Source organism: Cryptotermes secundus, unplaced genomic scaffold (genome assembly GCF_002891405.2).
Source record: "Cryptotermes secundus unplaced genomic scaffold, Csec_1.0 scaffold599, whole genome shotgun sequence".
Lineage (NCBI taxonomy): Eukaryota > Metazoa > Arthropoda > Insecta > Blattodea > Kalotermitidae > Cryptotermes > Cryptotermes secundus.
In genome coordinates, this window is record NW_019730109.1 from 678,427 (window position 1) to 705,866 (window position 27,440).

General features: G+C 37.5%; 1 protein-coding gene across 2 annotated transcripts; it reads left to right on the forward strand.

Annotated features, from left to right (window-relative positions):
• Nucleotides 1-3,265: 3,265 nt before the first annotated feature.
• On the forward strand, nt 3,266-26,162 carry LOC111866193 (queuine tRNA-ribosyltransferase catalytic subunit). Of its 2 annotated transcripts, XM_023854920.2 has the most exons (8): nt 3,266-3,471; nt 9,216-9,305; nt 14,463-14,616; nt 16,960-17,092; nt 21,162-21,323; nt 23,203-23,371; nt 25,269-25,463; nt 25,677-26,162. In XM_023854920.2, the coding sequence occupies exons 1-8, from the start codon at nt 3,334-3,336 to the stop codon at nt 25,848-25,850; spliced, it is 1,215 nt and encodes a 404-aa protein (XP_023710688.1). In that variant the 5' UTR covers nt 3,266-3,333; the 3' UTR covers nt 25,851-26,162. The 2 variants fall into 2 exon arrangements, with proteins under 2 accessions (XP_023710688.1, XP_023710689.1); XM_023854921.2 differs by lacking the exon at nt 9,216-9,305.
• The last annotated feature ends 1,278 nt before the right edge of the window (nt 26,163-27,440 follow it).

Here is a 27,440-nt window from a genome sequence, read left to right on the forward strand (position 1 = left end):
CATATTTATTGTCCCAGCTTCAAATGACATAATCTGGAGAGTAAAGATTATAAAGAATAGTCCATAAACACAGCCGTTGAGATGAAATGTATGAGATGGGCTCCAAAAATACACAGAAACAACAAAAGAAGCCATGTCGTTCCAGATGAGTCAGTATTTCCCAAACTTTCTGAACATAAGAAAAGAAAATACATTTTTCACATGAAAAATGCAAAGCGATAGACTTTCCAAATGAAGGATGAAGCTCAAACAAACTGGAACAAGAAACCAAGGATAGGTGCTGAAGAGGCTATTTTACTGTTGGTGCTAAGTCCAAATCTTTGTTTCTCGAACCTGTATTATCATCGTCTTCATGAAATATATCATACACTGTGTCACATATACAGGAAGGTCATCTGAGAGCCTTTCCATTGACTACTCATATCATTTTTCACTGTGTGTTTGAACTTATGACATAGCCAACAGACAGGCCAATAAATCACTAAAAAAACACACCCAGATGACATCAGATGCCAGAAATGGCCCCTGTTGTTATGCAGGCATCCCTAGCACCTCCATAAAATGTTCACATTTATGCACTGAAATTCCTTTTGAGAAGGAGAGCAAAAGTGAAACTTCAAACCCTCTCTCCTCTGGACAGTGTCTTAAGGGATTTTTTAGAGGAATGTTGAAACCCAACACACCAGTTAGTTACATCCAGTTTCTCTTCACTGACTTTGTCATTTTCATAAACTCTTTAAATGATTTTCTTACATACAGACAATGATTCTTTAAACCTTATTTAAAAGCTTCTTTACATTGCACTACATTTTTCAATTAGTCATCATCAGGTGTTTAAAATTGTTGGTGGAAACTGCTGTGCTTCATTTTGTGATGTTAATATTCAATTTGTAGTCCCATCTACATGCTCATGTATTTCATGGTGCTGGGTGTCTCTTCCTGTTGTGTTGTGCATTTAGATTACAACAGAAAGAGATACCCAGCAGCATGAAGTACACATCGAATATTAACATCACAAAACATAAACACAGTAGTTTTCACCAACAATTTTAATCACCTAATGATGACCCATGTTAGTCAAACATGTGATGCAATATACAGAAGCTTTTAAATAAGATTTAAAAGAATCATTGTGTGTATGTAAGAAATTTTTTAAATAAGTTTTAGATGGACACGTTTGCACATAAGTCAGTGAATCAGTGGCATTTGTTGAATAATAAATGATATGCAACAGGATGCTACAATATTATTATGCCTAAATTTATTTACAGTTGTGTAAATAGTTTCTTATTTGGAGCTGTAACATCCTGCAGTATATATTTATTAATCTGAGGTAATATGAATAACCTGCATCCTTCTCATCCTAGGAGCCAAATGATTTTTTTGAGGCTCTCTTGGAAAATAAATGATAGGGTTGTGGTGGATATTTAAAATGACCTTATGTTCCCACACAAGCTTTGAGCTACAGATACATGGTTTGACAGACAGTGAGAAATGTCAGACATGTCATGGACTGAGGTATAGCATTTTGAATGCTGTGTGGTGGAGTCTTTGCATTGTTCATTGCTGAAGTGTACGCCACATTTTTTAGAAGCTGTTAAATAAAATAATTAAGTGGTTCAGGCCTGATGAATGACTTGGTCAAGATACTTGTCCCTACCTTCCTCTGTTTTGCCCAGTGTATGCAGTCTAAAGGTAATCTCTGGTGGTGTGACTGAAATGGGCTGGGGCATCATGATGCATTAACTACATGTTTCATTAAATATTCAGTGGGACAGTGGTCAATCATTCTGGCAAATTGTACTTAAAAAAAATGACAGCAGTGCCATTGGCTCTGAGGCAGAACTATGGACCTACAGAACAGTCTCCAACAATACCAGCCCAAGCATAAATTGAAAATTTCTGTTGACATTTCAGTTTACAACATGTAACATGTGCATATTATGGACATTTGTTTTCAGTGAGGCCTGCTACACCAGTGAAGAATGTGTAGCCACTAAAGAACAAGTCTTCACCACATTGTCAAGAGAAGTACTGACAAAATTCTTGCTTAATTATTAATACAACATGTTTCAGTCTTGCGGGATCATTCTCAGGTATATAGCATATAACGTTTCACTGTTTACTGACCAACATGTTCATTTTTTTTTTAACTTTCAGCTTTTCATTAATTTAATTTACAGCTACCCATACAATACAGTGAAACAACTTAAGGCACGAGAGGTACCTGAGGATGACCATGACAGTGTTACCATAACCACATAGCTGTTTACAAAAGTTACATAAATAAGACTGAAAGTAAGTAGTTACTTTTTTCAAAATTAATTATTGACATATTGAGAGTTTGAGGGTGGGAAGGTGTAAGTAGTGTACTGTTTTTGTCTTCTTAGCCAATGGGCTCTTGGCAGTGGTTGCACGAAATTATGGCCCATGCATATTAGCATTAAAATAAGCATAGTGCTGTAATTTGTTCAGTTGTGGGACTTCTTCATGAAGTTCTTGTATAAGTAGAATCACTTTCGTGTAGTTGGTTGAAGTAGGTGTCGTGCCCCACAGTTAGATGTCACTAATGCAACCTCTTGGAAATCCTTCATTGTCTTGGCCATTTTTGTATATACATGATTTTTTTAAATAAAAAATCCTGCTCCCCTTAGATTGCCAGCAACTGTTTACCACCAGCTTTCACGTGGGTATCTTATTCTGCTTATTTTTTGACCCTAAAGATTGAGGCGATATGTTCCTCCGAAACATCGGTTGGCTTTCAACTTACTACACAACGTGACAGCGCCATAGCTCAAGCGTTTAGCCGCTGGCCTTCCATCGCGGCGGCCTGGGTCTGGTCAAGTGGGATTTGTGGTGGACAAAGTGACGTTGGGGCAGGTTTCCTCCGAGTACTTCGGTTTCCCCTGCCAATTTTCATTCCACCAATTGCTCCACAATGACCCTCACTTATCATCTGGGGCTAGTACAATAGGCCAGAAGTGGCCGCAGTACAAGGGACTTAGTCCCACCCCAATAACAATAAAAAAATACTACACAACGTAATATCCGAGAAGATAGTACTTTTCATAATCTCCACTGTGAGAACAACTAAAACGACTGAGTTTCCTATCTATATTTAGTATCTGGATAATACTGCCTGTCGCCCCCGGCGCTTAAGGCCCTGTTCTGCCGTAGCCTGGCTTAGCGGATTCGTAACGTTCGTAATGTTGGTAGTCGTTCGTAAGATCCGTTATGTTATATGCATCACGTTGGTAGTCTGCACGTGTCTGGTGTTCGGGTATGGTAGTAATGTGGTAATATAGCAGTTAGAAGTTTTGAAGTGTGTTAAAAATGCCAGCGGTAGGAAACAACGGAGCACTTGGCTTCCAAATAAAAGCAAAGTGTAACGTGTGTAAAGCACGGTCAAGTGTAATGAGTCTGTTGCATTGTGAGGTAGAGACGCCGGTCTTCATGCCAGTAGGCACACAGGTAAGAATGTTCATCAGCAGAAGATTTATTTGTACTCCACATTTATATAAGTTGTAAAAACCGTCGTGGAATATATGTATTTACTGATCTACAGAGATGCACGGAACCAAGAAAAGAATTTTCGGCGATATGATATGTATTCATTCATTCTTTTTTAATCCTGTAGATCATATATAGGACAAGTCTTTCAGCTAATATACATTATTACAGTACAACAATCTTAATACTAAAAAGTTATATAAGATATACAACGTTTTATACATTATATACTATATACTTCTGCTTATATCAGTAGCCAATATTCGAGAATTCATTGTTCAAATAGTCCTCCGTTGAGTAGTAGCACCTCTGAATAAGTAACTTCTTCAATTCCCTTGTTAACTGATTTTTGTTTTCTATTTCTTTTATGTTGTTATGCATTTTTTTTTTTGTAAAAGATGCAGCCAGCTACTGAAGGATTACTATTATAAAGTTCTAAGTTGTGCCCATATACGAGTATATGATAGTCTTTATTATTTCTTGTGTTATATGTATGTATTTGTTCATTCACTGTGCAGTTACACTTTTTTTTTACATATAGGATTGTTTCTTGTGTATATATATTTATTAATTTATTTTGTCTCTATAGATCATTGTTACATGATATAGGACAAGTCAGTTACTGTGCCTTAGCTGATTACAATAAGAGAATAAAGTTACAATATTTAAAATTGTTTACAGTCGATTACAGTAGATTACAGTAGTTAAGATTTCATATAGTGTGAGGTGGAATCCATATTAGGTCCAGATGTCATGTTGGCTTCAATATGTCCTATTGTCCTATATGTCTACTGTTAGTATCTTTAGATTTCTAAAGCTATCCCTGCATGATTCCAGATGTTTTAGCCCTGCAGTGTATCTTACTGCCCTTTTTTTGGAATACAAAAATTCTTCTAGTGAGGCTCTTAGCACTATGTCCCCATACTACGTTGTGCGTTCAAGTTCTAAGGTCTCCAATTTTTTTTCTCACACACTTATCATTCAAAAAATTTGAAACTTCTGTCACTTTTCAACGTAATCTCCCTGCAGCCATATACATTTTTCACAACGTCGACGCCATGGAATAAGTCGAATAGTACACAGTTGCATTTTATTTTATCATTCAAACTTTCTATTATGTTTTCAATAATTGTGGCAATTGCATCATTAGTAAATTTATTTTTCCTAAATCCAAACTGAGATTTATTAAGTATATTGTGTTTTTCTAAAAATGCTATTAATTGGTTAGCTATTACTGTTTCCAGAACTTTTGAAAGGGCAGGTACAAGAGTAATTGGACGATTTGCATCTTCTTTTATCCCATTTTTGTAGATTGGTTTGACTACCAATTTTTTTAGTTTAGAAGGGAAGATGCCTTCTCTGATTGATGCATTGACCAATTCTAGGAGTGGCTTTATTATGTAAGGTGTACATTGTTTTAGCATATATGGCGAGATGTCATCGAGTCCTGATTTTTTATTCTTCATGCCCTGAATTACTTTAATCAATTCAGTCTCTGTTATTTCTAATAGGGCAAGTGAATCTTTTATGCTTATATTGTTATTACTAATTTGTGGATGTAATAAATTTTTGTAAAGTATAAGTTTATTTACAGTTTCTATTAAGGTTTTTACTTGAGACTATTTCATTTCCATCTTGTAAGTGTATATTACTAGTGAGAGTATTTTTTGGTGAGCCTCTTTCTCTTTTAACAAATTCTGACAATGTTTTTGGAGTGTTATTTGATCTGGTTATAATGTTCTGAATGTAGTTTTCTTTTGCGTTTTTTAATATTACATTATATTCCTTTTTATATGCTTTATAGATGTCTCTATGTTCCTGAGTCTTACTTAGCATATAAAGATTGTACAAATCCTTTAGTTTTGTTCTTGCTATTATAGCATCTTTGTTCGTGTGAACAAAAATTGTGTCAATATGTCATATTCACGTGGCATATTCCTTTGAGAGTTGGGGGTTTTCATCGTGGTGAAGATTCATATTGCCTCCTGGGTTATGACACCGCGTAGTATGGTAATAGACTGAATTAATTATAAGTGCTGAAAGTATGGGAACTATGTTAAGAACAGGAACACATATCTTGGATCACAAGCATTACTGCTACTTACCTCACAGCTAGAAGCTGACATAACAGACTAATAGGTGAGCATAAGTTAATATCGCAGTCATCACAAAAAAGTACCTTATCATTTCACCCGATATTACTAGAAAGATTCTTACAGTACTATGAGGAGATCTGTATATACAAATTACTGGAATTTTAAAATCAACTAATTCAGTAGCTCATATTTCAAGTTCTTTATCCCTTCCTAAATTCTTTAAAAAGATTACCTTCCTAACATTTATTACATTAGAAGGAAATATACATGAATACCCATGCTTATCTTTTTCCCTGCAGAAACTATATGCCAGTTTATAATGTTCAATATTTACGTGTCAGATTTGATCCTTTTTAGCCAGTATGCAGGAAAGCATAAAATATCTGGCTTTGATAACCATGACCTGAGCAGTGCATTTAATTCCAATAATTTATTTCACAAACTTTGAATAGCTTGACGTAGAATACTCAAATATTGCATTTTAACAGCTCTTACCCTGCTTGGAGAAAAGCCAGTTTCTTGCATGGGATTTACCATAAAAAATCCTTGTTTCGTTTTAAAGGTTGACGTCTGCTTGTCTTAGATAGTAAACCAATCTTGTCTTGTTTCATTATGTCCTCTTCAGTTATTTTTTAATCTTCTGTTTCACTGTTTATATCTTCTTGTATGCCTTCCTTATTTACATTAATACTCTCCTGAGGTTCCTGAACTGCCTGCACGTGATTATCCCCACTTAACTTCTTGATCTTTTCACTTTTTATATGGTCACCAGATTCACTTTTTTATATATTTGTAATAGAACCTTTTTTTCACAAGCACTCATCTTGACTTCCTGGGACACCTAGCATGTTCATTTTCCACTTGGATAACTATCCCTGTACTCCTTTTCTTTCCTTTTTAAGGCTATCAGTGACTCCTTATTTATGCCGAACAAAGCTTTATCGCTGAGGCAACACCGTTTACTATTTGCTCCTTCCCAATAGCATTCAAGTGAAACCTGTACCTTGTATATAAATCCCTGTCTAAATCCACAGTTAACGTTGACATTTTTATGCACCTTTCTCTGTCTTCTTAGTTTTCTCTTAAACACTTTAACTTCAAAATTTACACACGAGTTAGGTGCAATATTATGTCTATGTGGAATATTTAGCAGAGTAACATTAGTATGTTCATGTGAACTTACAAAGTCCTTCAGTGCACGAATACCCTAGTTGGTCTCATTTCTGCCAAAATCATATGAATTTCCCCAAACTAAACACGTCTCTCATAGTTGAAGTTTTTAAATTAGTGCAAGCCATTTTCACCAATTTTTCTAGAGTGGAGTCAGATTTTATAATACCCTGTGTTTTCAGATTCATGGCTTAATCTATACTTCAGTTCCTTGGCCAATCCTCATGCATGGCTATCTCCCTTTACTATAATTTTTTGTTTTTTCTTACCTGTTTTCTCGTTTGTGTATCAAATTATTTTACCTCAACTTTGTCATCTTGTTTACCTCACCATCCTTATAAATTTGATTCAGTGGGCTATCCTGGTTTTGGGGGTCGTCGGCATTTATTCTGTCTTCATATAAGATCCTGATTATATGTTGCATAGATATTAATGGTGTTGTAACCACTTTTAAATAATCCTTCAATCTAAAACAATTTGCAGATCAGTTCTCTTCACTTATGCAAGGATCTTGATCCAAATAGCAAGAAACAATATCAAGTCCAAACTCTGCTGCCACCATCTTGCTATCAATTCTTGTGAAATGATAGTATAGTGTTACTTTATTTCATGATTGTATAATATAATGTTATAAACGTTCATGTATTTTTTATTTTTTGTTTTTTGTTGGGTGTGATATTTGAAACATATTAATCATCTTCAGATTATCTGTGTTAACTGACAGATTAGTTAATATCTTGCGTATATGTTGAACAAATCACATGTTTTTTGTATAGTAGTGAGAATTGTAGTGAACAGTACAGCCACTGCATAGCACCAGTTGTAATGATGAGCACAAATGCATCATGCCACCACTTGTAATGGTGGCTTACAACTTATATTGGATATCTATAGAAAGTAGTTGCTGGTAACCTCTTGCAGTGAATCATACATGACAGCCCACATAATAATTTTAAAGTGATGTGTACTGCCACCACATGCAGTGAATAGTGTCTCTTAAGTGTGACCATCTGTTATGTGAGTTTTGAGGAAATGGTCACCTTCCCCTGTCAAGGATGCTCCCTAAGCAAAACCATGTAGTCCTCACTACATCTAACTACTGCCAGTCCGTGACTCTTGGGGTAAACTCATTCTGACAGCCCTGCTTAGTTCAGTCCCGTGAGTCTCTGGTGTCATTAGTTCATGACCATCCCCTGTCAGAAATTTTGGATTCATATTAACTTCAGTCACCAATTGCTGTCGTTCCTGCATGTTGTAACTTTTTGAATGCCATTTTTGTGATCAGCATACATGGTTCAGTTAAAAGCAGCTTATTTTGTTTTATCAAAATAGTTTAAGAATCTGTTGTCTTGTATTGTTGCATTTTCATAACTTATGCATGGATTAAATTTGGTAGCCAGATGTTAGTGTGAAATTTGTAAGTACATACTGCTGATGACCTTCATCCATCATTAGAAGGATACAGGAAGAATCTTGCCATGCTGTGTGTATAAACTAGAGACCCATCTGTTGTATCATTGGACTCAACATTGCAGTAGATGGGTACCACTCCTGTGTCATGTGCTGGAAGGTGCAGGTTTAAATTTCAGCCCAGAGACCAGCTATTCTAACTGAGTTCTTATGATTTACCGACTACACAACATGTGTTGTGTAGTCGGTAAATTCACTCTACTATTGATTAAAACACACAACAGGATGCAAGAAACGATTAAAACTGTATTTGTTTGCCTCATTCTTACAACAGAGTTACTGTGTGCTAGATTTGAGGTTCTCATGGCAGTGACTCTGCTGGAGTTGCACAGGGATGGTGAAGTGAGAAACCTAAAATTGGTATACACAATGCAACAGGATGCTTCAATAGAGTATAATGATCAGGGGTGCTCTTGGTTGTAACATCATGTAATTTTGAGAGAGTCCAGTTTTTTAGAGCATCATGTCCCCCCATCTTTAGGGGCGAAGTTTGCCAAGCAAGAAACCAGTGTTGGTCTAGATGTAATGCTGTAGTCCTGTATTTGGGAGGTGCTAGGTTCAAATGTTGACCAGGGCACCAGCTGTCAAGGGTGGGGTTTCTTGTGGTTTTCCTTAGTCACTCCTGGTAAATGTTGGGATAGTACCTTGATTAGACCATGAATGCTTCTTTCCAAATCCTTTTCAGTTAATTGTCATCATTCTGTGATCCTGCCATTCACTGCTGTGTAGTCTTAATACTGAAAACATCACGAAATAACCTGTATAAAAAATAAGAAAGAAACCAGCAGAAGCAGGTGGCAAGATTAAGCTGAACTTGCTACCTACTTCTTCTGGTTTCTTGTCTAATTTACTCTTTGACTGTGGTAGTATGTTTCAAAACATCAAGGTCTCCCTGAATTACACGGCATTACTACCCAAATAGTTAGACTGAGTTACTGCTCGTCTCTCACATCCTTGTCATGTTTCCAGGGCACACTGAAAGGCCTCCTTCCTGACCAATTGGAAGCTTTGGGCTGCCAGATAATGCTGGGGAACACATACCATCTAGGAACAAGACCAGTAAGCTCATTACTTCTGTAGAACTAGGAATTAGATGTGACTGAATGGTATAGTTTTCTGCGTGAAGGTTATTTGTATCCAGAACTTAGCCTCTGTGGCTGCATAACTCTGTATACTGTGAAAATAATTTGTCAGATTTAAACTAGGTACTGGAATTAGTTCCTTTCAGCTCTCAAATAGATGTAATATTGAATGCATTTATCACATGCTGAGGTGATGATTTCAGATTGATAAACGTTTCATTTATTGTAAACCCAGCTCTATTATGTGGATTATTTTAAAATGCTCTGCACTTCAAATGTCTCCAGTAGGTTTATCTGGATTAGATATGTTTAAGCCTCTAAAGCCTGAAATCCATTCACATAATACTTATTACTTCAGTTCCTCGCTCACAGAGAACAATGTCTCCATTGCAGAGACCAGTTGGGTATCAGTGTTTCGGAAAGTAATGTTCCTGACTACAGATCCATAGGTCCGGGTTCAATTCCCAGCACTATCAGATTTCCTGAGATGTAGTGAGTCTGGAACGGGGTCCACTCAGCCTTGTGAAGATAATTGATAAGCCATTTCAAGGAAATAATGGCTGTGGTCTAGCAAACTGAAATTAATGGCCGTGGAGATTCATTGCGCTGAGCATGTAACACCCCCTATCCGCTAAAGTTGGCACTAACTTCGCCAACAAGTGACGGTCTCTCAGTCAGTATAGTTCACTTGGAGACTAAAACCACTCAGTTTGTTTTGTTTACCTCCAATTTGAAAATCATATAAAATAAGTTAATATGTGCTGTGGGCAAAATATGGATATTTTAATGTAAAACAGGTGCTACAGGCAATATATCAGTCTGAATTAATGAAATTTTAAATAAAGCTCCACATGGCCATTGGGTGTTTTGTTGATGATTGCTACTTCAGTTAACTGCTACTATTAAAACCACTACACAGAATAATTTATTATATAATGACTATGGAGCTGTAGATGCAACCACCTTCTAAGCATAGTTTAGTTCTGTGTATGAATTATGTCCATATTCAACATAAGCTGCCCTGTCATATATGAAGTATCTCGATATTGAAGCAGCTGTCTGTTTATTTTGATGACAATAAGCTTCGTAACCACGGTGATGAAAATTTAGATTCTGGTTTTCTGGCTTGTGATAGCACATGGTTTCATATGTAACCATCTATCAGACTACATGGTGCCATAACCCAGAAGACCACAATGTAAACAAGATTTTAAAAGTATACAGCACGCTCTTAATGGGCATGTTCCATAGAAGGAATTATTGATTGAATAAATGATACTGTGAACTTCCAAAATAATGAATATGCACACAGTGATTGTTCCACATCAAAGCAATATAAGGACAGCCATCAAGACTCTGGGAGTCAGGTGAGGCAGGAAGATATGATCATGAGTCCTGCAGGACTCGGAACAAAGAATGACTGTGCTAGCGAGGGCCAGCAGCAATTTACCTAACCGACCAACTGACCAAAATGGGGGGGGGGTAGTCTCATGACTCAGTTAGAGTTGTGAGATAGAAAAATAGGTCATGGGTCCTGAGGGGGCCCTGAAACCAAGAATTACTGTGCTGGCAAAGCCAGCAGCAAATTACTGGACCAGACCAAACTGAAATAGGGAGTCAACGAGATTGAAGCTGTTGGGCATGGAAGCAGTAGGGTGAGTCAGCATTATTAAACACCATAATCAAGTAGCAAGTATGAGGAGATATGGCAGAGTAGAAAGACTTTGAAAGCGCTGTAGGTATTTGAAGATTAAGAAGAGTAATAGTGTTCTAATTATCTGTCTTTATGGGTAATAAGGATCCAGTAAATTCTGTTATCAATCCAAACCTCCACCTAGTCACTAACATGTGACAAAGTGTGTATTTAAGCTGTTTAATGTGCATTTCAGTGTTGTAATAAAGCACCACAGTTGAGCATTGAAACAAGCATGGCTTTAATGCTCTCTGATCTCATTGAAGAGATTTTTTTGTTTTTCTCTTAGGTGTGATTTTGTTTTGAGCACTTTGACAGATAGTGATAGCACCTCTGTCATGTAAGTTGCACTTAACCAATTTTGATGGTCTGTGTCCATTTTTTAATGTAGTATGTGAAGTATTCGCCTGAGAATATTTTCTTGACTGCAGAAAGCTCACTGATTTGTAGAAAATAACTCCCATAGTAGCTCATTCAGTATAGTGATGGGGTATGGGCTGGATATCCAGAGTTCAGTTCCTAGTAGGGGCCAAGGATTTTCCTCTTCTCTAAACTGGCTCTAAGGCCCACCCAACTTTCCATCCAGTAGGTACTGAGGGCTGTTTCCCCGGGGGTAAAGTCCCTGGAGCCTGAAGCTGACCACTCAGTCCATTTAGTGCTGAGGTCAAGAATGGTGGAGCTATACCTTCACTCCCCTACATCTTCATGTCATGGCACTTAACTACATAAACACAGGAACTGCTTTATCATATCTTACTACTATAATGCGATTTTGAAGGGATCACCCAAAATAAACATAAAATCAAGGCAGGTATAAAATTAGGTAAATGAAAATGTGGGCTGCTTTAAACCAGAGCTTTGACAAGCCATTGGCTCTCCTCTGCAGCAGTGTGATGTACTTGATGTTATGTTCTTCTCACTTTCTCCCTACAGTACAAATTAAACTTGCTTCCACAATGGCAAACAGCTGACTTCCGTTGAGCTGCCTGTAATTCCCTTGTTCTTCTCCTCCTAGCAATACAGGGAAACAATATGCAACTTTACATTTTTCTCTTGAAATAGCAATCATTTATTTCTTCGTTAAGTCAACAGCTAATGGCTTTCTTCCCCCACTCCATTTACTGCTTCTGTTCTCTCTTGAGGACCCTTCTAACAGAATAAGTTGGTTTGATCTCATCAGTATGTCTTTTTCTGTCCTGTGGTCTATGGTTCAATGCCTCTCCTAGTATTTTCACATACCGCACATCTGATGCCAAGTCCTGACACTTGTGGAGGATATTGAGATGTCATATCTCTGGTGTTGACACTGTGCTTGTCCTGGGATCGATGTACCCTGGCTGAGCGAAACGTAGGGGGTACGAATCTGTGGGTGCTGCTCTTAGGTGAATACTAGGGAGAGTGTACTGTGCAACAAGTTTATTTACATTATGTGACAAGTAAAAACAATCAAACCTTGGTACCTTCAAGAGCAGACTTGGGCAGTGCCAGCTCTCAAACTCAGAGCAGATATTAGTCTCACATGGATTGGGCTATACTCAGGATTGATCAGAAAGCGTTTATGTGTTGATTTGCTGCAGTATACATATATACAGTTCAGCAAGTCAACCCACTTTCTAAAAATTTCCATAATCTTCACAAACAGCACTCATCACACCCTCTCAGTATGACAGTGTATGTCACATCTGTCTTTTGTCCTTCATAATGAATTAATATATTTGATGACCTTCAAAATTATTCTAATATTATTGGTATGTTTGGACACCTTAATCCTTTACCAACCTTGTGTAATAATAATCAGTAAAGCACTTAATAACATGATCATATCATGATATTATTTCGCTGTCAGTAGCCACATATGATCTTGAGTTCAGCTTGTTTTTATCCACTGCTGTTCTTCCATATGCTACTGAACTGTCCTCTTCCTGTGCCTTGAACTGAACTAACTTGTGAGCCGCAACACTTTCAGCTTCACATTTAGTTGTCCACACATGACCGTTGTATGCCACTTCTGTACTGACATGTGGGCTAAGTCTGTCTTCTCCATGCCTTTCAGCCACAGTTTTACGCATGTTATAACATGAGAATGTTTGGGCCATAACATGAACTTGGTGGTCCTTCACTTTCCTGGAAGAAATGACAGCAAGAAAGGAGGAAAGGTTTTCTTGAGCTTTCAAGCAAGAGAATCAGAGAGGCATTTGCTGGCAGGCAAGCTGCACTGTTCCCATCCTGCTTCTCTTATAGCCCCATGATAATATGCCTATTTGAACACAGTAATGGCAAACTATTTAAAATACACATATTTGAACACAGTCATAATCAAGGAAATTAAAATATGGACAATAAGGTTAGGCTATTTCAAATACGCATGTTTAAATTCATTGGCAATGTAGTTGGCATTGTGTCACCTCTTAAACCTGTCAATCTGACCGTAAGATTCTGAAAAGTTCCTAAAGAAGCAGCGATGTATAAAGCTTTTGCCTTCAGGTGGTTGCCATCTCTGGAAGCATAACTCGCACATGATTGCTTGAACCATGCAGCAACAGTTGATTCCAATTCTTCTGTTGACAGACATTTCAGGTAGTGCCATTACTTAGAGAGAGGCTTGCACTGGATATAACACCATCCGTTTCTTTGCAGTTTCTCATGCCCTTATTTATTGTGAACAGTGATAGTTTCAACTGAGAGTCCAGTTCAGTGTGTTTCAGTATGTACATCTCTAATGCTGATTTTATCTTTTATCATAAATGCCCACAGTTTTGCTCTGTTATACATATATCAAGCCAAATATAAATTAATAAATGGATTGCCACATTTGTATATAATGTTTAATGTCATGTTCATGGTAAAACAAACAACTGCAGCTACCCAAGCCTAATGTCAGCATGAAAGCATCTTTGTGTCTACAGTTCATTGGTCACTTGTGAGGTTCAGAAACTCTCATACTCTTCAAGATGTGACTATTTTATCAGGACACACCATGATACATGAGCAGAACAATGCCAATGTTTCTTCTGTTTTCCCAATGTAGGACATTGTAAACTAAAAATTAGGTAATTTCTTGATGTCAGGGCTCAAAAAAGAAGGTGAAAATTTGGGAAAAATGTAAATTTGAAGTAACATACATCCTATTAAAATTTAATATTGTTTTTATAGCCTTTTGGCCTGGACCAGTACAGAGTGTTTAAAATGAGGAAGAGCATAAAATCAGTAATTGCCTTGTGTGTACTATTGAAAGCATTTGTCAACCCCCAGAGGTCATCTGTTATATAGCACACCTCCATTTAATTTACAACACATTTACAAGCACAGAACTCTATCATAATTTCTGTCCTGAAATAGGTGCAGATGCATAGAAGGAAAACTTCTTCTTAATTGCATTCCTGTTGGTACTCTTGTACATTCTTGTTCATGCAGTTTTGATAACAGTTTGCTTTGTTCCAGGGACCTGCTTTAATAATGAAAGCTGGTGGGCTGCACAAGTTCATGAACTGGAATAGAGCACTCCTTACTGACTCTGGGGGATTTCAGATGGTTTCACTGTTAAAGTTGGCAGAAATTACAGAAGAAGGAGTAAAATTTCAGTCTCCTTATAATGGTAAATTTTGGCATATTTTCAGACATTTAATAATACCTCTTATGTTTGTCATATATGTCAGCATTAAACTACTCATAGTTTGGTTTGGTATTATCTACAGATGAACATCTTTCACCATTTTGACATTGATTGTAATTGGTCTGTCTCTTTTGTCAGCTTACAAAGGTCATTGTTATTTTGTAAAAGATGCCCATTTGTAACATGCAGTGCATGCACTTTAACATCAAGTGCCACTGACTGCTAGCACCCTTTATAGGCTGGAATTTGTGTATTTAATTTTACACTGTTTTAGGTTTTAGAAGAAAGGTTAAACTGTAACAGGCCATGGAGGCCCATAGGGTTGTGAAACTTCAAGGCTCCCACCTTTTCTAGACAGTTGGCTCAACATTGGTACTGAGGTTGTCAGCCTTATACGCTGGCCGCCCTTACCCCCAGGCAGATTCCTGGTATTTATTTCTGTTAAGGGCTTAATTGAAAAATCCAGTGACTTAATCAGGAATTGAGTTCGCTACCTTCTCGTTTGTGGCATAGTGACTCTGTCTTAGACATTAGTTTAAACTTGGAATTTCATGAAGGTGCAAATTATCATAGATGTGGATGTACCTCTAAACCTGTACACATGCACATACATACCCTTGTACTCAGACATACACCCAAAATGTTCATGAAGATAGCATTTTATTTTCTTTTGGAAATCATCACCATTATGTTTGTTACTGATTTAGCCTATTCAGTTCCAGTCTCTTCTGCTTTTGTCATGTTCTGAACTACAGTCAGTGTGTTTTGTTTCTGCTTGGGGCTTGGTACAGTACATGAAGCACATGATGGTTGAAATCATGTTATGTCATTATATGTGACTGTTCATTTAACTGTATTATGCTGAATTATACTTTTCCAGCATCTCTCTGTTGTCCTCTGTTAGTTAAAGTAGCCTTTTTGGATATCTTTGTATTGTATTGTGACCTATGTCATAATGTGTCATATTTGAAGCTGTTCTGATGGTTTGGCATGCATTGCAGTCACCATGTATGTGGTAAATTTGATGGCTGCAATATGTGCCAGCAAGTTAGAACAGCTACAAAATGTGATAAGGCTAAATTCTCAAAGCCAAAATTAACCCAATTTTGTATATTAGTTGATTATGCAACACATGCTGTGCATTTCAAATGTGGTGATATATTAATGGAAATAACAAGTTACAGTTAAATAAACTTAAAAGTTTAGTGTAATTTCATAGAAAACACCACTTCCTCTTGTTATGAAGGCATGTTTACCATGCTGTTGCCTAGCAGTAGAAGTATTTTTCGTCGTAGGAATTTATTCAACAACCTGTTGTGTAGCAATGGGCATGGCGCAGACCACACAGAAAACACTTCTTGCAATCCCTTGTCTTTGGTGCGTGCACATATTTTGAGCGTTGCCTAGAAGTGGGTCTGCACGTCACAATATAAACTTTAAATTTCCCAGTTATGTATCTGTATATCTGGTTCCTGTTGGCATGGAATTTCACTGTTTGATGTCCTGGGCTAATACTAACAAATTACTTGCCTCCTGGAATTTTAATAAGTTCAGCAATAACTGTAATGGAATAAGCTGTGTATTAGTTGGGAATGTTTTATGTAGTTGTCTCAATATGAGGGAAATAATTTGTTTGAATATTTTAACTCTTTTTCATCACTTTTATTTTGAGCTTCACACATACCTGATGTAACAGGCAAAGGTACAAAAATAATGCAAGCTGTTTTAAGACAATATAAAATTCCTGCCATCTACTAGTTCCATATGCAAACTACTAGGAGACATGTCAAAGAATGTATAGAGCAATGATACACAGCATTCAGCATGCAGTTGTAATGAGGCAGTAAATTTATAAGTTGATAATAACAGACAAGGAGCAAACAGCACTAAACACACACAACTAAAGTGAATGACACACTAAAAAGGATCACAGAAACTACTGCTAATAAAAGATGGGATGAAAATATCCTATGAAGCAGAATAACAGCAAACAACAACAATTTGCCTGAGGGTACTAAGGACAAATTGTACAGTGTAGTGGTCTCCCCAGATAACTTAAGTATTGCCATTATGATGGCTCGTGTGGCCGAAACATGTAGCAGTGACATCAAATGTGCATAGTTGATGACATTTTAAAATATTTAACAAACACTTTTATTGAATTAAATATATTTTAATGTCTTTTAAGAAAGGATTGACTTTGTTGCATTACAGATGGAATACTTTACAATTTAAAAAAGATGATAACAGTGTCAGAAGCTTTCTGGCAGAATGTAGAAAAGGGGTTAATGGTGGCAAAAGCAAGGGGAATTTCTTATCTTTAAGGATCAGACGTGATGTTGACTCCAGAGCGATCCATTGAGATTCAGAATGCAATAGGTGCTGACATAATTATGCAGCTGGATGATGTAGTGAGGACGACAACAGTTGGCCCACGAGTGGAAGAAGCAATGCATCGGTTAGTGGTTGGTATTACAGAGGGCAAGCAACTATGATGCATTTGTATACTCTATTTGCTTGCATAATCTTCCCATTTTCTCCAGTTATTTTTAACCTAAAGGTGCAGAGAAGGGACATCTTGCAAATTGTTTTTCTGGCAGGTTCATTGTGCTGTATGAGAGAAAACAAGGACATTGTTTTCTTTTTTTTTTTAAGTTTATTTAATGACTCTCAGTGTCAAGATTATCTAGCACTGATGATAGGATGATTAGTGAATGAGAAACAGTTGTTGAAATGAGAATTGGCCAGGGAAACTGATGCACTTTGAGACAACCCATCCCAGTTCCACTTTGACCTCCAAAATCCCACTTGACCTGTTCTAGGATGAACCCAGGCCATTGTGATGAGGTTGTAACTGCCTGAGCTATGCCACAGCCATTATTTTTATTTATTTATATGAGTACAAACATGAACAGTCTTTTACTCCCCATTTTGTATATTGTGACAAATTGCTGAAAGTCAGAATTGCAGAACAGAAGACATCCATTGCTAGGCAGTTAAATTATGACAGTGAAGTATGAGAATTTCAGTCACATTTTCTGTGAAAATAATGCATCTGTCAAATTCTATCAAAGAGAATTTTTTCTCAATGTTTGTTTGTCAACCAGTCATATTATGTCATCTCTAGGTATAAATATCAGTACTGTATTGCCACATCTTTTTCAGTTTTAATCACATTTCCTATGAAAATTACACACGTAAGTCAAAATTTTTTCAAGGAACTCCATATTAATGTTTATTAAGGTATTGCATGGCAAAGGCTGTAGGTGTAAATATTCGTGATCTATTGACACATTGCATTCAGTTTTCATCGTTTTTTCTGTTAAAATGCATGTTTAAATTTTATCAAGAGTAACTTTCATGTCACTGTTCGCCAGTGTTCTGTGTGGTGGAGTCCATAGGTGTAAATATCGAGATTGTTGCCCCATTGCATTCAGTTGTAATCACATTTTCTCTGTTATCAAGAAGAATTTACTGTTCCTGAAGGAATCCTGTGATAGTGTATGTAAGTGTGAATATCCATACTATGTTGCTACATCAAATTCACTTGAAGTTACCTCAGTTTAACTTGTAATATTATCCTGTTAAAAGTAGGTTTCACATGTTCTATACAGAACAGTTTTTTAAAGTAACAGGTATGTAAATTACTTGTATGAATGCAGTGTATCTATATTGCTACCGCTTGCTCTCCTTTTGGTTTCTGTTGTTGGGTGGGGTTCTGGTAGGCAATGAAATTCTTTCTCGGGGTCGTTGTATGGGTCTTGGATCATGAGGAAACAAAGGGTAATAATGTTACGCCGATGGTGGATTCTGGTTGGTAATTGGATTTACTGCACACTGATTTCTCTTACCTATAAATAATTACACAGTTCGTAAGTATTCACAATGGTTTATAGTCAGTCTTGCTGGATTCCATACTGGCTGTACCATAACAGCCGTGTTTGCTAGATTGCATGCCCTCTTGCAGCGGACAGCCCCTATTGTGTTCTGTTGTCACCGACTCCATTGTGTCTCTGGCATACTAACTTAAATTGCTTTGTTGCTGTCCAATAGAAAATGCTGCCTCCAGCAGTTCACTGATTGTTGTATGCATTTCATTTCTGCGGTTACATATTTTTCACATAAACACTGGTAAATCTTCACCCTTTGACACAGCATATCTGAAAGCCAAAATTATACTTTTAACCTCAGCCATGAAATCCTAAGGGGAAGCAGTTTAGACTGTTTTGCACTGAGGTTCCAAATTTACGGCCTGAAGATAAGGTGACTTTATTCCTAATTTAGTATATGCAGAATGGTCATCATTTGGTTGTGAACAGATTAAGTATCTCAGTCAGATATCATCAAAGCAAAGGTATGAAGCACCGTCTGCTGGCTGTGTTTACTGCTTTATGACAATAGTAAAGCAATGGAATGGAACCAAGTGCAGAGCAGAATGTAGGATCTCCTAGTTGCAGTGGAGATATATTGTTGTGCATCTCATCTGATAAGTGATGAAAGAAAGTATGATATTTACTTGGCTAATATTCCTCCTTCATGTTATGTCCATTCTCTGTTTTGGTAAAGGAAGTGTACAGATTTTTTACTACATGGTGTCTTTTCCTTAATTTTGTCATGCAATATGTGGTTTCGTTCACTGATCACATAAGAACTAATTGATGTACTGTGTAATGAACCTGTCACCAGATCAGTATTATTCTACCCTTTCAGTGCAGGTAAAAGCTATTTTTACCAAAAGTATCTTGATAGTTGTTTGGTCGTAGAGCTGCTGGAAGTCTATAAAAGTGGGAGCATGCATGCATATGAGATGCTATTGGGAAGTTCCCAGACTAGGTCAAAAAAGAAACTCTGGCTTAATTTTGGCTGCATCTCCATCAAAATAGTCTCGTTGTGAATGTATACAGTGATCCCATCATTTTTTCCATGCTTCAAAAGCACTGTGGAAGTAATTTTCCTTAATACTGTCAAGTACTGCTGCATTTCCCGTTGGATGTCTGACACTGTTTAAAAACGTTGTCCCTTCAGCTTTATTTTCAATTTGGGGGGGGAAAAAACGAAATCACAGGGGCCTAAGTCTGGCAAGTAGGGAGGATGTGGAACAATAACCATGTTGTTGATAGTCACAAACTCTGTGGTTTTCGGGGAAGTGTGGACGGATGAGTTGTCATGATGAAGGAGCAGTGTGGTGTATGTTCAGATTTTCTGTTAAGATCTGGCAAACTCCATAACTGATAACAACGGTGTCTGTGAGCTCATGGGTTGTTTGGCAACGGTCTTCGTAGATGAGTTCTCGAAATTTTTCAACATTTTATCAGGTTTTGCTGGTGCTTGGTTGCCCTGAACGTTTGATGTCTTCAACCAACACTTGACCGGCCTTGAAATATGAATGCCATTCAGAAATGTGCCTAAAGAATATTCTCCAAAAGCTTGACAAAGCATTTCAAGGGTAGCAGATTTACAGAGCTTCACGCAAAACATAATGCAGACCTGCTGCTCGATTTTGCCAACCATGGCAGACAAAATGAAACATGGAGTCAAAAAAGCACTTATGTAAAAACAATGCGTATTCACAGAGCAGTGTCATGTGGCAGACTGATGCAGTAGGCTTTCAGAAATGTGACCTTGGGCTCTCCTCTCATTTTATTTCAGCAATAAAAGTTCAGGAACTTTCTGATATATATGGGAACTTACTTACTTACTTACTCATGGAGCTGAGCCCTTCTGGAGGAGCCGCCAATTCTGCAGCTACTCAAGAATTTCCCAGCATTTTATGGAACCCGAAGGTTCATCACCGTGTTCACAAGAGCCCTCCACTGGTCCCTATCCTGAGCCAGATCTATCCAATCAATACCATCATATCTCTCCAAGATTCATTCTAATATTGTTCACCGACCTACGCCTTGGTCTTCCCTGTGGTCTCCTTCCTTCTGGTTTTCCCACCAATATCCTATATGCATTCCTTGTCTCTGCCATTCATGCTACATGCCTTGCCCCCCTCATCCTCCTCGACTTGATCATACTAATTGTACTTGGAGAAGAGTACAAGTTATGAAGCTCCTCATTATGCAGTTTTCTGCAACCTCCTTTCACTTCATCTCTCTTCGGTCCAAATATTCTCAACACCCTCAGTCTATGTTCCTCCCTTAATGTCAGAGACCAAGTTTCACACCCATACAGAACCACCGGCAAAATTATAGTTTTGTATATTCTAATTTTTATGTTTTTGGGCAGCAGACGAGAAGACAAAAGGTTCTGGACTGAATGGTAGCAAGCATTTGTGAACTAGAGAAGTGAATGTCTAGAGGTGGGTCAGTTTCTTATATAGTACTAAGAACCTGCAAGAAAAGTAATTGGAATAAAAATAATGGCAAGTATATATGGTAATTGATGTTGAATGAACAGACTGTTAACAGTCCTAATTTTTATCTTACCAGATAATTTGAGTATTACAAGTAAACTGGAGCAGTGTTCAGTTCTTTGTGTACTTCTTAAATTTTGGATATTTTATATGTCTGAACCATATATAGCACCACAAGATGGTTGGACCGATGCCTGAAAGCCCATCAAAATGCTGACACACAGAACATCTTTCCTATTGTCCAAGGTGGGCTGAATGTAGCACTACGCAGTGAAAGTGCTAAGCAGCTCATGCAAAGAGAAGTTCCAGGATTTGCTATTGGTGGTCTCAGGTAATATACTGTATATGCAGGCGTCCGGATGATAGGTATCCAAAATAAAATAATTATATCTCAGAAAGCTTTTATTATACACATTTATGGGTTACACCACTACAAAGGGAAACTATCAAAGTTTTTTTCTGAAAATTTCAATATGGGCTCCCTTGGTGGCATGACAAATAGCCAGACAATCCAGCATGTTTGATGTTACCGTAGCCACAGGTTCCCTTATGCAGGCTTTCAGGTGTTGCAGGTAGTTGATCTTAACCTGGTAGACAGTGTTCTTCACATAACCACAAGAAAAAATTCAACGGGGCTAAATCCACTGACGTAGGATGCCAAGTGATTGATCCACTTCTGCCGATCTATCTACCAGCCATCACTCTGTCCAAGTTATTCCTAACATGGTGGCAGAAATATGGCAGCGCACATGCATAAGCCAGGCACGGAAAAAACAAAACTTACAGGGTTTTCCTTTCCAATTATATAAACCGGATACTTGTATGACAATTACTTCCCGAGATATAATTTTTTTATTTTGGATACCTTTCATCCGGACACCTGATATTGTAGAGCCATAAATAATACTGGCATTGTCTTGATTAACATGGTTAAACCTTGAATGTCATGAGGTCAGCATCTGATTTTTGTCCTTAGGTTTTTGTGGCCTGTGTCAAACATGTAATTTCACCTTTTGAGATACAGCTGTGTCATTTGGTGAAGCTGTTCCAGTGATTATTGTAGTCACAGTTCTTAGGGTGAATGAGGTACAAGGAGGAAATTGACTGACATATGGTCTCACAATGGGAGCATGCTGCTTCCAGTAGAAAGGGACTTTGTGCTCAGTGTGAGACCTATTTATTGCTTCACCTTCTGTTTCTCGCTTACTCACCATGAAAATGGCCAAGAGTAATATATACTGAAGTGTTGGAATAGCTTCAACATACGATGTGGCTAGTCCCCAGCTACATGGTTGCTTGTTCATGGTGAAATTTTAAGAAGAAGAGCATTTAAAAAACATGACTCCTGAATTAATTCACATAGTTGAATGATTTAGAGACTGGACATTCCTCTATACTCTTGTCTTTAATAAATTACTTCAGGAGTTGTTTTATTTTGGGGGGGGGGGATTCTGTTGTTTTTACTTTCCTTGAGCGCATTGTGAGATGGACAGTGTGTTGGCTTGTGTTCACCATGTTAAGATGGTGCTCTGTATGTTCCATGGTTAATATTCTGAGGACATAGCTGAGATTCTGAACATGTGTACCTGAGTTTGTCAAAAATTATCAGAAAAATGAAATGTTGTATTTAGCTCCTACAAGTTTCAAAATGTGCAATAACATTCCAGATCTCAGCCTCCTGAATTCTTAACATATTACTGAATGAGCAGTAGTGCCTTACTTCATAATTATTTAATGCACTGTCAGATATTGGAATAGTTTTTTAGCATATTGACTGACGGATGACATTAGTTTCTGTGCATATCCATTGCCTTGCTGCCATGACAGTCACTGGTGTCTTCTGCAGAATGTCAGTGTCTGCTGTCTAATACTTGGACATGTTTTCACACCACTGCCATGTGTCTGTTGGTTTCATGCAAATTGTAAGGGAATGTGGCCACTATGGTCCATGTGTAGTTCATATGTCATCAGCTTCTGAGACCACAATAATGTAAAAGCAATGTATGTCAGCATGGTGGCCTGGGATAAATCATATAAAATTGATGGCAGCCCAGGACAAACAATATAAAAATTCACTGATAGTCAACATTTAAATACAGTATCAAGTTCAGATCTCTTTCTGTCCATCATTAATCTCTGTGTAGGCATTATTTTCCATGCCAGTTATAACTGGAAGCATGATGGTGTTTTGTCTTGTATTATCCCTTTAGTGGAGGTGAGAGCAAGAATGATTTTTGGAAGATGGTACACCTAACAACAGACTTACTACCAGAAGACAAACCACGATATCTGATGGGTGTTGGTTTTGCACCTGACCTGGTGGTGTGCTCTGCTCTTGGAGTAGATATGTTTGACTGTGTGTTCCCTACCAGGACAGCGGTAAGAATGAATCCTGAGGAGTTGACTTTTCATTTGAACTGCATTCTGAAAATACCAGATTCTAAAGGAAAACACTATGTAAGCTGCATTTATTTAAATTGTCGGGGTTTTATTTTATTTTTCAGTTGTGTTAATTCTCATTGCAGGGCAGGCCCATATTCTAAGATTATGGTATTTCTGTCTTTTAAAATAATTTCTATGTTCCTGAATATAAAGTGTTCTTTCTTGTCTTAATATAAAAAGAATCCCAAGAATTGTATGACAGTAAAACATATGCTGACTGCATCACTCTTTGAGTGTGGAACATGAAGCTTGAACACTGATAATTGCTGAAGCCCACCACTGGATGTGATGCTGAGCCAATTTGTTCCACCCTGAACTTATATCTGTCAGGTTCTTACTTTTTTGATTCTCCACTTTCCAAGGGGTTTCATTATAAAAAACTGACGCGCATTTCTTCCCCATCTGAAGTGTCAAAAGTGGTACATTATAATCTCGATTCTTAACATTATAAGACGATGTGTAGAGGTGTACCATGATCCATGATAAATTCCTACCTCTTCATCCATTTCACAGGGTAAATGTTCTGTCACTTTGCACTAAATCGTGCACTTCAACTACTAAATCATTGTTTCTACTGGTTGGAAGGTATTCAGGACACTTGGCATTTTCAGCTAATATTCCTCCCTCATTGAAACAGCAGAACAACTGAAAAACTCTTGCTTGGGCTATTGTCACTTCTCCAAAAGCTATTTTCAACAATAAATTTTAGTATCATCTTTACAATCTTGTCACAAGGTTGAATGCACAGCTTTGTTCTGTACTCCTGGATGCTATTAAATGGACACATAGCAAAAGCACTCAGATTTTAAACAATGACCATAAACTACTGAAGCAAAGTAATGAACTGTAAACAAGCCTGGACATGCAGTAAAATTTCATAGCTCATTCATAGCACCACGTTGCTGTGATCAGTGCGAGCTGTCTGAGATATTAATTCAGTCTGGATTTCTTAGATCACCCCTTATAATAATGTTCTTGCAGTTACAGTGAAGATATTTATTAATGATGCAGTACTCTTTGTGTTCAAGAAGCTATGGAAGAGAATAGAACACTCTTGCGTTATTTGTATTCAGTGAAACTATAAGTGTGAAGATGATGTAGCATTCTGTAACGATAATGTGAAACATTCCATGTCATCATCATCATCATCAGTAATCTGTCATACGACAGGTCCACAGTCTCTTCCAATACATTTCCTCCACTTAATATGATCTAGAGCTTTCTCCTTCAAATGACAGTATCCTCTTCTGTCCCCAAGGTCATCCAGTATATTCTTACGTCTTCTTGTCACTTCTATCCACCCCTCTGTCTTTCCTTAAGTAACTTCTTTTAGAAGGCAGTTTCTGCGTAAAACATGACCAATCCAATTAGCCTTCCGTTTTCTTATTTCGTGTAGGATATTCCTCTGCTCACTGACTCTTAATTAACACTTCTTCATTTCTCACATAATCGGTCCAACTGATCTTCTCCATCCTTCTCCAACACCACATTTCGAAACTTTCCAGATGTTTCTGATCTACTGCCCTAAGTGTCCATGTTTCAGCCCCATACAGAGCTATGCTCCAAATGTAGCATTTCACTATTCACTAGAAATGACTCCCTGTCATTTCTAAAAATTTTAAAAACAAGTACTGAATTGGCTCTTAATAACACTTGGCCCAGAATTGTCCAAGAATTGCTTAACTGCAAGAATAGATTTCTAACTTGTTCTTATTTTCTATTTTCTCTCCATATTTAATCAGAGTTGAGATGGAGCTCTCAGATAAATGTGTTTTATATAACATAATAAACTAGTATTATTCATATATGCAAGTTTTCTCTCATCTCTTGGCAGAGATTTGGATGTGCGCTTATCCACAGCGGACAGTTGAACCTCAAACAGAAAATTTATGCCAAGGATTTCCAGCCCATTGATGAAGAATGTGAGTGTTCAACTTGTAAACGGTATACCCGTGCTTACCTGCATACAATTGTCACCAATGAAACTGTTTCCTGTCATCTGCTTTCTGTGCACAATATTTCATATCAGGTAAGTTAAAATTATGTGTTACATAAGTAAATATCCAGTCAATCATCATATTTATGCAAAATTATCAAACTCAGTAGAAACTATGTACATGAATACAATGTACTTAGAGCAGATTATGGCATGCAAGTCCTGGGGTAATAAAAGTTGATGTTATGGCTAATGCCTGGTATGATGATGGAAATTGTTGACTGGAAAAAATTTCTGTTCTTTCAGCTACGACTTATGAAGTCGATACGAAAGAGCATAGAGCAGCAGTGTTTCCCAGAGTTTGTCCGTAAGTTCATGGCTAACATGTATGCAAGCAAAGAATATCCACAGTGGATTGTGGATGCTCTATTGGCAGTAAATATTCACCTTGATCTCGCAGCACCCATAGCTGAAAAGTGAATTATGTAGAACATGTTTTCAGTACCAGACAGAAATATTTTCAGATTCACCTACTTACATATGTAACAGGGTGCCAAAGCTTGGGCTGGTTTGTGCCAGTATTTATGTATGATGTGATGGAATGTGTGAGATCATGCATTGTATTCTCCAGTCTTCTCACTACTCCCATAAGCGCTTTTGTTTCTGTGTATGCTCTTTCTGTACTACCTTATGTGTATCTTTCCACTCTGCACAGTATGTCAAGATCATTCTGAAATTTGGCCACATATATGGCAACAAATCTTTGCCTAATAAATTGCTGCTTAAAGTTCAGATACTGTGTTATTTTAATCTCATTATGGTTCAGTACAGTGCTCTCAGAATTTATGGAACATTAGTTTTAAGTACCTGCACATTTCTGCTCAAAATGAGAAAAAAAATATACATGTTTTTAGAAATCTCTTCCAGTGCATAGTGTGGTATGTCCCATACAGTTGGCAGTGCCCCAGACAGAAATTGATATAAATCAGTTTTCTGAAAAGCAGATATATGATTTAAGTCATATGACTAACAGTAAGCAAATATTTCTGCAAGGGCTATCTGGAAACTGACCTCTGTCGATTTGTTAACAAAACAAACAACAATAATTTATATAGAAAAATTATGTACATACTTAAGCTACTTCTCAATGTACTCACCGCTGTAATTGAGGCATTTGTCATATCAGGGAGTTTTTGTTTGGTTGTGTTGAAGAAGTCTGCCACCTGCAAGCTGAGCCACATTTGGACACCTTCCATCAACTCATTATTGTTGAAGTGCTGTGATCCCACCCAGTTCTTCATGTAGGTAAAGAGTTGGTAGTTCCTTGGAATGAAATCAGGCCTGTAAGGAGGGTGGGCCTATACAGCTCCTAGTTCAAATGCTCCAGCAGCACCTGAGTGCAAGCAGCTGTATGCGAATGTGTATTGTCGTGGAGAAGCACTACACTGGATATCAGCATTCCATGCCTTTTGTTCTGAATGGCTGTACACAGATTTCTAGCATTTCACAATACACTTATGCCATTGTGGTCCCTTGTTGCATGAATTCCACTATCAGCACCCCTTTCTGGTCCCAGAAAAGTCATTAGCTTTCTGGTAGACAGTGTTTGTGTAATCTTTTTCAGCTTATTTGGTCAATGTGTATGCATGCACTGCTTTGACTGCTCTTTGGTTTCAGCATTCACAAATGAAACCCAGGTTTTATCACCTGTTACTTGTACGATGTGACTGAGAAATTCATCCCCATCTTTGTGATGTTGCTCTAAAAAGTCAAAAGCAGAAGGAAACCGTTCTGTGTTTTATGGGCACCTGTGAGCAGTTTCAGAATCCACCTTGCACAAAACTCATGATAGCCTAGCCTAACTGTGACAGTTCCATAGAGAAGAGTGCGTGAAATTTGTGGATATTCATATGAAAGTTCTGAAATTGTAAAGCACTGTCTTTCACAAATTTTTTGGACAACACTTTGGACAGTGTAATCACTACAGATGGCCAACCACTTTGCTCTTCATCATGAACATTTGTTTGCCCATCTTTGAACATTCTGCAACATTGTCTTATAGTTCTTCAC